The sequence below is a fragment of the Trachurus trachurus genome (assembly GCF_905171665.1).
Source record: "Trachurus trachurus genome assembly, chromosome: 18".
NCBI lineage: Eukaryota > Metazoa > Chordata > Actinopteri > Carangiformes > Carangidae > Trachurus > Trachurus trachurus.
Window position 1 is genome coordinate 11,491,515 of NC_139909.1, and position 12,980 is coordinate 11,504,494.

Genomic DNA, 12,980 nt, shown 5'->3' on the forward strand with positions numbered 1-12,980 from the left:
ATAAAGTGAATCTAATGAGGTTTAAACTAATTTCTGAAGTCTGGTTTGTGTTAATAAAAAGTCTTTCACAGCTTCTGGTTTGTGTTTGTTGACTTTCCATTTTCAGTGTGTGTGTGTGTGTGTGTGTGTGTGTGTCGACTCTATTTTTAATCTGGCAGAGGAAACATCGGAGGTCGAGATCGGCAACATCCGTTTGTTTGGAACAAAACTGGAAGCCGAGGCTCGTCGCCAGGGGAAACGGACGCGTGGTCGGGTTACTAAATCTAAATCACGTACAAGTGTGAGAGGATTAATGAGGCTTTTTTTTCCCCAATCAATGTGAGAATAATAGTTCATAATAAAAAGCTGCTTGTTGTTGCTCCACAGGCTGAAAAACAAAACAAAAAGGAGTCTGGTCTGTCTAAAGAAATGTGCATTGTGATAAAAAGTCGCACAACAACACAACTAACGACTGCAGAGTGAAGGAATAAAGATGGACGACACCTTTGTGCAACAGTTTAAAATCGACTTTATCATGTGTGAGTCAGTGTGAACCATCCACACACACACACACAGGCAGCATGAAGAGTGTAAAGTAATGGGAACGGCAGAGTATTGACTTTTCCCAGCTCTTCAAACAGCCAGTGAAGTGACCTTGTGTAAAAAAAAAAACGAGGGCGGAAAAAGAGAGAAAAAGTGATAAAACCTGAGTCCACAGTCCGACTGCTGGATTACAATGGAGCGACTGTCAGGGGATCAGAGCGGTGATATGTAAATGTCTTCAGATTTACTGGAACAACTTGGCACCGGAGACGTAAACACATCAGAGCTCGAGCTGAAACGGAGGTCAAGTCCTTTTTTTTTTTTTTTTATAATTCCTTCCTTCTCGTACCTCCTACATCAGACCGACACCTTCACTCCTCCAAACACCTGCTGCTGCCGCTATCACCAGAAAATCCCACTTCCTCCTCGTTTCTCCTGGAGGTTTCGGCCTCCTCAGCCATCTGGGAGTTTAGGTGTCGATGTTCATGTTTTTTAGCTTTTTAAGCCGATATTTTTGTGTAATGCAAATGATTTGGCCTTTTCTCTCCAAAACCCTTTGGCTGGGAGACGATGCAGGTAATGAAGACGGTGCAACCAAAGGCAGAGGTACGCAAGACGTTAACAACCAACAGCACGAGTCCAAAACGTCCTTAAGGGCAGAAAAAACAACTTCTCACTCCAGTTGGATCGTTGACCCAAAATAAACTGGCCAACCAGATCTCTAAGCTGATCCGACCGTCCTCTTGGATAGAAAAGGTTGGATGTGGACTTTGCAGGTCAAGGTCGTCCAATGGAGGTTTGATCAGAGGCTTCGTCACTAGAACCACCAACAAACGGGTCTGGATTCATGTCGACACCCAACGACACCAAGCTACACAGCCCAAATCCAACCAGTATATAGAACTGAAGAAGCCTTTCGGATGAAACGTCTTCAAGAAACCAAGAAAGACGTCCAATTGTCTTAAATTCAGCACTTAAAAGGGATAGTTTAACATTTTGGCCCATTGCCATAATAATCCCTATAGCATAGCAGTAGGTTTGTCATCTTTAATTGTCGGTGCAAGCTGTTTTTAGAACGGCGGAGCAGAACCGTGAGCTGCTCAGAGCTACGCTACTAATGGAGGCTAATGGGATTTCTTGGTTTCCCTCATCAAACTCATCAAATACACAGTCCAACAACTCCAAAACGCTCTGGTGGACAAGTTGTGACCTGCACATTCACCACGCTATGAGATAATAACACAACGTTACCAGACAGAGTTGTTTTAGAGGGAAATACAGAGACTGCTTGCTGAAAAACTGCCCCCGATGGGAACGTGCATCAGCGGTTTTGCATGAATTTACCTCTAAAACAACTCTGTCTGGTAACGTTCTGTTATTATCTCATAGTGTGGTGAATGTGCAGGTCACAACTTTATCTACAAATATCTTAATATAAATATCTATATACTTCTAAAACGTCCAGTTGGAGCCGTTTAATCAGTTGAAACCAATCAATCGGTTGAACACACCTGTAGTGATGAACCTGTCAGACTTCCTTCTAACATCCAGCGCTGAGCAACAGTTTGCACTGATAAACTCGTTTTGTTTTGTTGTTCCATGAACCTGTTTTACTGCTTCACCATATAAACTCACTTCAGCTGATCATCGGTTCTGTTCTTACCTGTGTATCGTTGAGTCCTGGTTTGGCGGCGATGAAGATTTCTCCTTCTCATCCTGTTTAAAAATAAATCAAAGACACAATCAGTGACTTCCCTTGTTGTGAGATAACAACACGGTTGTTGATCGGCCGGTGAGCGGTCGGTACCAGAGGAGGCGCTGATAGAGGAGGCGTGGGCGGGTCCGTCCTCATCTCCTCCTCCTCTTCCTCCGTCACAATACTGTCGATGAACTCGAGCTGCTCGACCTCTCCGTTCACTGAGAGGAGAAGAGGAGGAAGAGATGTTTTACTTTCTCTGATTGACATTGAAACTCCTTAATGAACAGTTTACCACCACCAGGTGTTTTACCTTTGTTCCCCTCCAGAGGAGATCCGGCCTCCTCCTCCTCCTCCTCCTCCAGGTTCCTCTGGTCTCTGCCGACCTCGGCCATGCGGAGCGACCGCTCAGAGAAGTCGTCGGCCGACTGGAGGCACAGAAACACACACACACACATCCTGTTAAAACTGTGGTGTGTGTTCAAGTCTCGTGCATTTTCATTCTGACAGTTTTTTCTCTCCAGCTTGAAATGAACATATTTATCAAACTGTCAGAATCTTTTTGGTTTATGAAACTTTAAATATGTTGGAAAGTCAAGACCCGTGGCCTCAGATTTAATCTACAAAGTCAAACTGCCAGGTTGTTAAACTTGTTAAACTAAGCTTTTTCGCTATTGCTCCATTTATTTGTTGCTAAAAGGCAGAAAGTCTGTAGCTGCAGCATCATTTGGTTGATGAACAGAGATATTTCAATTAGGTTGGGACAGTAATTACAATAAATTAAATTAAAAAATAAAATAATTATATTAAAATATATTAAGGCATAAAAATAAAATAACAATACTTCAATAGAATAAAATAAAGAAGAATCAGATTAAATGGTATAAAATGACATGAAATACAAAATAGAATAAAACAAAATAATAAAATAGAACAAAAGAATATAAAATAAAACAAAAAAAATATAATTTTAATCAAATAAAATAAAAATTGAAAAATAAAGACATCCTGCACTTCATTGTCAGTGTCTACATAGTATATGTTGTCGTAGGTGTGGAGAGTGTTGAGGTTTAGTTTAGGAGAAGTGATGATTTCCTGTTGTAACAACATTAAAAACTTGTAACTTTTATATCTCAAATGTGGCATGAGTGTATTTCTGTGTGTATTTTCATGTGTGTGTGTTGTTGTTGTTATTGTTGTTGTTGTTGTACCTCATTCCCGGACCACCTCTTGCTGCCGCTGTCCACGCTGTTGAAGCCAGAGTCCAGTCCTCCAAACTGACCTGTGAACAGCTCCTGGTCCGACAGGCTGCACAGAAACAAGCAGAGAACAACTTAAAACACACACATACACACACATACACACATACACACACACACACACACACATATACACACACAGCAGCAGCTTTGTCACACAGGGGGTCGTTAGTCTGAAGTTCAGCGGCGTGTGTTGTGTTTTTCTTCCTCTGCCACATTTCCGTCCTCGGCTGTGTGTGTTTAATGAGAACAAACTAACAAGAGGCTTCATTCAGCCTCATGAATGTTTAACAGACTCGGCTTCCTCCGAGTTCAGACGTCACCACCTCACTTCTCCTCCGGTAAAACAATACGTTGTGCGGGTGAAAACACGCCGGCGATCCTTTAATATTCAGCTGTAGGAGCTGCCGCCGTCCGTAAACAACACTTACTCACTGCTCCCGGCTTTATTTTGACAGATTAGGACGTTAGGTGGTGTAGAAAGACTGATCGACAGGGCAATGTTGGAATATAATGAGGATAAAGTTGCAGTTTTAGGGTATATGTTGTTTTAAAGCCCCAGTATGTAACTTATTTGACTTTTTATTAGCAAAAATCAAATATTGCTTTCATAAATACGTATTTCACTGAAGTCGAATCAATGCAACATCAAGAATATGTTCCGATATGCAACCGCACCGCTAGATGGGGGTAATTCCTACACATTATACCTTTAAAGGTGAAATTTCATAAGTTCTGTCAAATCCAAAGCATTTTTATTGGTTGCTTGTCGTATTATATGAAAATATTGAGGCTTTTATTTTGAAAAACATGGCCCTTTAACACTGTGTTGTGCTGCTCACCAGCTGTTGAAGCCCGTGGGCCTCAGGTGTCGCTCCAGCTCCTCCTGGCTCCTCTTGCAGGCCTCCATGTTGAGGTACTTGAAGATGTGGTATTTGCCCTTGGAGCAGATCTGAGCTGGCGGCATCTGCAGCGGGTTGTTGTCCAGCGTGATGCTCTGCAGGTGCCGCAGGTGCCGGTAGCACAAGGGCACGTGGGAAATGCGATTGCAGGACACATCGAGCCGGACGAGAGGGAGCTCGGATATTTCTGTAAGGGGGGACACAAGGGAAGGGGTCAGTTAGCTGTCGGTGCTGGGATGAACTTGTTAGAATTAGGTGCTTTTATTCTGAAAATCTTGACTGAAAGTTGTAGTTTTGGGTTTTTTTTCTATAAAACTTTCTCCTGATTTGATGCTTTTTGTGGATGTTTGCTGCTGTTCGTCACTCCTAACAGGGTCTGGCTATCACAAACTTCATTACAGGAGGAAAAAGTATACATAAAATAAAATAAAATAAATTGAAAAAGGAAGAAAAACCTAAATAAAATTGTATTCAACAAAATTAAAAATAAATTAATTTAATTCAAATCTAATTGGCAAAAATGAATAAATTAAACTACATTAGATACATTAGATTCAACTTTATTGTCATTGCACATGTCACTACAAGGCAATGCTGCATGTCATTGCATATCAATAGAAATAATTAAAAAAAAATTGATTTCAAGTCAATTCAATTTCTAAAATAACACGTAGAAACTTGTAATAATTAAATCTATACAATAAGAAGTAGGTAGGTCATAATTCAAAGTAGAACAATTGAATTTGGTCATAATTTCCCCACTGATACATAAACAGTTAACATGAATATTCTGGACAAATGCTGCAGCGACTGGATTCATCCTCACTCTGAGCGAGTTTATGCATTAGAGGATTAAATCTGCTTTTATGAAGAGCTTTAGAGGAGATTGTTTCACTCAGTCCTTAAGCTGAACAACTGTCACTTCCATTGTCTTCACCGTTCAAACACAATTAACTATTAAAAGCCTTTGCAGCCTTGTCTTTTATTGTGAAAAACCTGCAGGCTGACAAAGAGGAAGCCGTTTAAAATAAAGAATGAATGAAACTAAGCCAGAGAAAGTGAGAGACTCTGACTGCTGATAAAAGTTATCTGACACTTTATTGATGTCGACTTTTATATCAAAACCACCTCTGATATTTGATCAGGTGTCGGGTCGGACGGGTCCAGATTTTCTGTAACACCTCTTTAAAAACTTCTTTCACTTCTCCTTCAGCTGGTTTTAGTTTAGCGATAAACACTGACATCACACGCCGCAGCTCCGACTCCTCCTGTTTATAACACAAGTGTTTTCATTTCCATTTCCTCCTATTGATTCGCAGCACGAGCCTCTAATGGCGCAAAGATCCATTAGTCAGAAGAAGAAGCTCGATGTTCCCACTTGAAAACAGTCGATAGCTTCAACAGTAATGAAGCAATTAAAGTTTCCACTAAAGCTGCTCGATCAATTGATTCTATTGATTGATTCATATCTGGGTTTTAGGTCAATGTGAGAAAATGGAAATCTAGATTTTTTTTCATTGGGTAATCCTCCGTTTACCTCTTATAGAGACGAATAACAACACGATTTTCAGAGTTTGTTCCCAAAAACAGTCCGACCAGTCGTTCAGTTTTGTGTCCTCAGACCTTGAACGCACCACAGGTCGCTGGCTGTCGCTGTTGAGTTCATTCAAAGGCTGTTGAGACGGATTTATTTTAGCACGCTGAGCTGAAGCAGCAGCTCAGTGGGAGACGAACTGGAGACGCTGCAGCTCGTTAACGCTCATTAACAAACCGTACAATCACTTCCTGTTGAACTACGACTGATGCATTCACTGCACATCGCTGAAGATACGGCGACTATATAAACAGTGGAAAAGACATCCTTGTTTTGACCAGTTTGCACCTTAACACTTTTCACAGAGGTGAGATTGAGTTTGATTTTGTTAAATTGTTTTGATAAAATAAAAGAGAAACTTGTTCTGGGTAATTTCTTTGTTATTTGTTGAGAAATCAATCAAAATCAATTAAAATCAATGAGTTTCTACATTAGAGATCACTATATTTATATTTCCAGTGGTGAGGTACTATATTATTCCTATTTTTATGTATTTTATTTGATTTAATAAGTATTCTTATCCACCCATATGTTTGTTTTTTCCTCACTCTTTTGTATTACATTTCATATTTTTATTTTTCTATTGGAAGCAAAATTATTTCCCCTCAGGGATCAATAAAGTTATTAAGAACACTTTGATATACTTTGGATTATCACGGTACAAACTCCACTGAAGAATCACATCATGTGCACAAAGTTTACATCTGTATTATTGTTATTTTTATGTATTTATTTTCTATTTTAGAAGTATTATTATCTACCCATATTGTTGTTTTTCCTAACTCTTAAGGCTGTTACATTTCATATTGTAATTTTTCTTGTTGGCAGACTCTGAACCAAAACAATTTCCCCTCAGGGATCAATAAAGTTATTCTGATTCTGATTGGTTTGTATGGACACACACAGCAACACAAAAAACATCCCCAGTTTTCATCGGGGTTCCTCAAACACATCACGGTGGGTTCAATCTGGACAACGGGAGTCAGTCGGTCCGTACCTTCAGGCAAAGTGGTGAGCTGGTTCCTCCGCAGGTTCAAGTCCCTCAGACACTCGAGCTGCCCGAGCTCTGCAGGCAAACACTGCAGCTCGTTACAGCTCACGTCCTGACACACACACACACACACACACACACACACAAACACACAACAGTCAGTACATCAGAGTGAATCCACACACTTCCTGTTTTACACTCAGACACTATGGAAGCCCAAAGGTGACACAATTACACTTGTGGGATTTGACTTTTTACCATAAATCAACACAGAAATCCACTATTAGTGCGTGTATGTGTGTGTATGAGTGTGTATATGTGTGTATGTGTGTGTATGTGTGTGTATATATGTATATGTGTGTATGTGTGTGTCCTACCAGCTGTCGGAGGTGTGTGAGGGAGAATATGGAGGCGGGCAGCGAAGACAGCTTGTTGTTGCTGACGATGAGCACTCGCAGGAGGGGCAGCTGAAACACTGACGGGGGTAAACTGGACAGAAGATTACGACTGTGGAGAAACACACACACACACACACACACACACACAAAACACACACACACAAACACACATAAAAACACACACACACACACACATGTAAGGGTTATTGCAAAACGAGTCTCTGTAATATTCAATATTTACAGTATCTTTGACTCGAGGCAACGTGAGCCACCTGGAGGGTTTTTTGCCTGGTCTCCTAGCAACAGTAGCTATAATTACAGTGTGGTTCTGTTGTTGTTAGACGGTTTGGACGACCCGGTTTTTTACTTCCAGTACAAACAAACTAGTGGAGCCGCCGCACTTCCACCTGCAAACTGTGTTAAACTAATCTAAGATGCTTCTGATATTCTGTCTTTGTGGTGCATTCAAGTGCAGCTTGGGGATAATAACAATTTATTTTAATTTGTTGTAAACTTCAACTTTATCCAACCTGTATGGTCACACACACGTCGGGTTTGTTCTTTCTCTCTTGGTCTACTCTGATCCCTTACAAGCTTCTCTTGAAATGCCAACCTTTACTAGACCTTCGTCGTCATGGTTACACATAATTAAGTTCATGGGATGGTCACAGTTTGATTTGGTTTCGGTCATGGTGTGATGTTGTTTGTTAGGTTAAGGGAAAGGGAAAGGTCTCAGGTTGTAGTTAATACTGGCACTTACTTCCGTAAGGATTGCAGACCTCCGTTGCCATGGTTACAATAATAAACACACAGTTAAAGGAGAATTACGGCCATTTTTGCTTGGGATAGCGACAACGCTAACCCATGGGGGCAATTCTAAAAACAGAAACTCAAAAAACAATCAAATGTCTATGATACATGACTGGAATCCTTACGAGACGCCACTGAACTCATATAGTGTACAGTATAAACAGTATAAACTTTGTGTTTTTGCATGTAATCACTCAACCGGTCAGAGATATTTTGGACATTACCACTGCACTGCTCGCAACCATTTGTGTTTGTTGTGGTTGAAAGAATTGCCCCCATGGGTTAGCGTTGTGGCTATCGCTAGCGCCGTCTAGCCATGGTGTAACTCTGGTTTGCCTGCATCAACTTAAGTCGCGTTTTTTGCTCCCCCCAACACTGGGTGACCATCAGGACAACGAGTTAGGGGGGGTTAAAATGGCATGGAATTCTCCTTTAAGCTTATAGGACAATACCGGTATGGTCTGGTTTGGTCTGACGGTAAAGACAGGTTAGGTTCAGGGAACGGTCGCAGTTTTGGTTAATACTTGCACTTCCTTAAAGGGACAACGAGGAGTTTCTATTTGGTTATAAAAAAAAGTCTCACATTAATGTGGATGAATCTATGTTACCCACACTTGTTAATGGCTCCATTTTCGATAAATATATTGATTAGTCGTTATTTTGTTATTATTAGTGGTGGCGGAAATGCTGGTCGAGCCGACCAGCGTTTCTTTACTTTCGGTTTCGTGGCGAGTCATGAGAATAACGCCGCCGAATCACCGTTTATGGTGGGAACTACGACGGTATCTGATCGCCTTCGAACCTCTGACTTTAATTCTTGATGAATGAAAACATGAGTCTGTCTTGTGCCGGTCAAAGAAATGTACGGTGCGCGCGGAGGCTCATAAATGCCTTTTCCAAAACTCCTCGTTGTCCCTTTAAGGATTGTAGACCTTCATTGTCATTCATTGCGTTTTTTTTTTTTTTTTTTTTTTTTACACAGACAGGTTGGGTTCAGGGAAAGGTCTCAATTTCAGTTAATACTACCACTTCCTTAAGGAGTGCGGACCTTGATTGTCATGGTTACACAGTGATGAAGCAACACCCACAGTTGAGTAATTGTTTAGTGTGATGCAATAAACTTTCATAATCGAGGAATAAATGTTTCCTTCAAGAGTTGAGCAGGAAATACCGATCCAACATGTAGCACCACCACTCAGATATTGATATTGATCGCTGCTGAACGATGAGCGGACCGACTTTGGGGTTTCGTGTTTGGTGTCGTTTGGTGTCGAGTTACCTGAGGTTGAGGTAGGTGAGGGCCTGGAGGTTTCCCAGGCTGGAGGACAGCGAACGCATCCCATTGTGGTAAAGGCTCAGCGTCTCCAGAGAGATGAACTGACAGAGCTCCTCAGGCAGCTCGCAGAGGCGGTTCTTAGACAGATCTGAAAAAAACCCACAAGAGGACTGAAGGTTAGACCCCATCGGACGCCGGTCCCCCTATTCATTAATCTACACAAAAGTAAACAAAGCAAAACCGTGGTGGTACACAACTTGTTAGACCGTTATGACCTTCTTGATCTTTGCTGAGATAGAAACCAGATCCAGTTTCCCAGTCTGAACCCAGCTGTGACCCATTGTTCCCTCAAGCCTCATGTTTCCCGTCACTGTCAACTGTCAAATAACCGTGTGATAAAATCAGAACGAGCGACAGTTTTTCCAAAATATGTAATATCGCAATGGAGATTCTTGGATTTCAAAACAACCAGTCCCTACGATTCCCATGATAACACCCAGTCCCATTGTGTGCTACACAACCGCTCGGCTCTAATTGTGTACTCTCCGGCTCAAGCTGAGATAATAGACCCAAATGACATCAATCAAACTCATACTTAAGTTTGATGTTCTCTCGTGTCCTCGGCCATCCAAACTACTCTTCGAAAAAACCACCAGTCTAAAAACTGACAACCCGCTCTGAAGCCACCACGCTGCTGTGACAGAAACTTGGCGAGGTCGACTCTCATCCACTTTGACCAAACTGGGTGAGCGTGTCCAAAAATAGCTGCTATTGGCTGCTTCCTGCTCTCTGTTTCCCCGAGTTAGTTCCACAGTAAGTAGGCCAATTCCCATCCAACTCCAAGGAGACAAGGAGGCAAGGAAGCAAGGATACTAATTGTAACGTGAGAGTAAAATTAGCCCGACCAGTCCAGTCAGCAGCAGCTTTTACCTTCTATCAATCACGATAAAGCCAGGTTCTTTAAGTCATAACTGGGAAAAAACCTTTGATTTGGTGCTTCCTGACAGCGCTTGAACAATCACCAATGAAAACAGACATCCATTTGCAATTACTTTGATAACTGATTTATGTTTTGGTACAAATATGTCGATCGAGAGGAGATTTGCTGCTTTTTCTAATTAATCACGTAACATCTTTGGTTCTTTCTAACATGTCTTCTTCTTTTTTAATGTTGTTTGTTGCAGTCAATGGTTGAATGATTCAAAATGTTGATTAGTCTCAGATTATTATTACTAGTTATGTTTTCTCTTGTGTCTATTTGCTGGTTTGTTGAGGGTTAAGGGTTAGATTTAGGATTTTCAGTTGTTATTCAATGAATTATGAACTGATTTTCCAAGGATGAACCCATTATATCCCAGTGGATCCAGGAATATTTAATCACTTTCTTTAATATTTAAAGAGTTAAAGTTTTCTACGGTTCTCAGGAAATGTTTTGGATCTGATTAGACATTTATGTTGTTGAATTTCGAAGGATTTGTACAATATGTTGCAACTCCAGATAATGATCCAGGTCAGTGGGAAATTAAGGTTTGGTCTTTGCTGTGTCAGGATTATTTTCTCAATGAAGTGATTGTTTTGCAAGTAATGAAAAAGTAAAACAGTTAAAAACCTTAAATTTAAAAGACCGATATCCCAAACCCAGCAGATTACTATCAGAGAACAGTAACAGGGAGAGTCCTGTATATTAGCTCCTGCTTCCTTCACGGTGGGTTATCACAGACCACGCTCAGTATTGACCTTGTCATCGGTACCGGCTGATCTCTGCACAGATATCTTCATATCCGACCTGTACGGGTGGATGAGTGCAGGGTGAAAGACGTGTGAGCGTGCAGCAGACACAATGAGGCATCAATAGGAGCTGCAGAGAGTCCAAACAGCATCGTTAGCACCGAGCTTCGGTCTGGCAGCAGGATGAGACACAGTCTGTCAATGGCAGACAGCCCAATGGCTGTTTATTGATTGCTGTTGGAAGCAGCAGGGAGGAGGAGGAGGAGGAGGAGGACGAGGAGGAGGAGGGGGAGGCAGTTCCTCTCTTTGTTAGAGCTTCTATAAAGACGATTATTTTGGAGGACTTCAAGTGAAACATTTAGGAGAGCAGAGATGTGAAAAGAAACTAGAAGATCATCCACTAATGGTCCAGTTAGGGTCTGTTTCTTAGATGGAAAAAGGGGCCGAAAGACATTTAAATACTAATTACTCCATAGAAAAATAAAAAATTAACAGATAATTATAAAAAAAGAAAGATAAACTAAAGAAAAACAGCATTAACTAGATGAAGAGGAACCAGGTCTGACTGTGTTTAATGGAGCAAACACAACAACACACTGTAATGCTGAGCTGTGTGCTACATTCATCTGAGTGAGCAGAGGAACCAGAGTGTTTCATTATCACAGACCACTTTACATGGCCTTAATAAACAGTGCACAGCATGGTGCACGGTTCAATGTGAAAGTGTGTGTGTGAGTGTGTGTGTGTGTGTTTTCTGTGTGTAATAAATTGCGAGTGTGTCTGTCTACACACACTGTACCGGAGCACTAAAGCCTGATTCCTCCATCTTCACTGTCCCATAGCTGGAGGGGAGCCGTCTGAACAATGGGTGGGGGTGGGATAGTACTGTGGATACGTGTGTGTGCCTGTGTGTGTATGTGTGTACGTGTGTGTGTGCGCTTGTTTTCAGACCCCACTGAGGACTCGAACCATACTGCAAACTACACCCATGGGGTCCTGTATCACTGTGGGGGTGTAGGGGGCTGTAGGGTTTGAGGCTGAAGACCGAAGGAATTCATTATGTCATAATTGTGTGTGTGACTGTGTGTGTGTGTGTGTGTGCGTGCGTGCGTGCGTGCGTGCGTGCGTGCGTGCGTGCGTGCGTGTGTGTGTGTGTGTGCTCTGAGGGAGTCTCTAGCTCGGCCTCAATACAAACTTCACCAAAGCCGAATCCTGTACTTAGGTATTAGAGCTTCATGAGTTCAGCTAACTGTACTGGGAACGATTCATCTCAAACACAACTGACAGTAACTTCATATTAAATCTAAGTAAATCTAATATAAAGCACACAGCCTTTTCCATTCATATTATTATAACATTTATTTAAACTTGGATATATATTGAGGAGCAACTTCATTTGCAATATAGCCGAGACAAAACAGAAAACATTTAAAAGGCCAAGACATAACACAAAAAAATGCTAGAAACATACAAGCATATCCGCAGACAAGAGACAACACAAAACATTTGAAGCATACAAGCATATCAGAAATCCGAAATACATACGTATACTGATTTACATTGAGATGTGTTGATGTTTTTGTAGAGAAGCTTAAAGGACAGAGCTTCAACATATCTGACTAACAAGCTGCAACAAATATATTTCCATTCTGAAAACATGCAAATCGTCATATGTGGAGTCTAAACAGTCACTTTCCTTCTTGAAAAAACCATCAGACCTTACTGAAGTGACATAATAACAGACAGACTGACAGAGTGAAACTAGTTTCAGCTCATAGTCCCTGCTGTTTTTGCCATGTGGTGT

At 41.3% G+C, this 12,980-nt stretch overlaps 1 protein-coding gene across 2 annotated transcripts in view; it reads right to left on the reverse strand.

Annotated features, from left to right (window-relative positions):
- Positions 1–12,980, reverse strand: part of lrch4 (leucine-rich repeats and calponin homology (CH) domain containing 4) — a 43,161-nt gene that overhangs the window by 10,631 nt on the left and 19,550 nt on the right. For both annotated transcript variants that reach the window (XM_083993436.1, XM_083993435.1), the window contains exons 2-9: positions 9,452–9,596; positions 7,342–7,471; positions 6,971–7,076; positions 4,320–4,566; positions 3,430–3,526; positions 2,532–2,646; positions 2,330–2,439; positions 2,186–2,238 (exon numbers count right to left, since the gene is read on the reverse strand). In XM_083993436.1, coding sequence (XP_083849562.1) covers positions 2,186–2,238; positions 2,330–2,439; positions 2,532–2,646; positions 3,430–3,526; positions 4,320–4,566; positions 6,971–7,076; positions 7,342–7,471; positions 9,452–9,596 — 1,003 coding nt within the window. The remainder of the gene's footprint in view (positions 1–2,185; positions 2,239–2,329; positions 2,440–2,531; positions 2,647–3,429; positions 3,527–4,319; positions 4,567–6,970; positions 7,077–7,341; positions 7,472–9,451; positions 9,597–12,980) is intronic.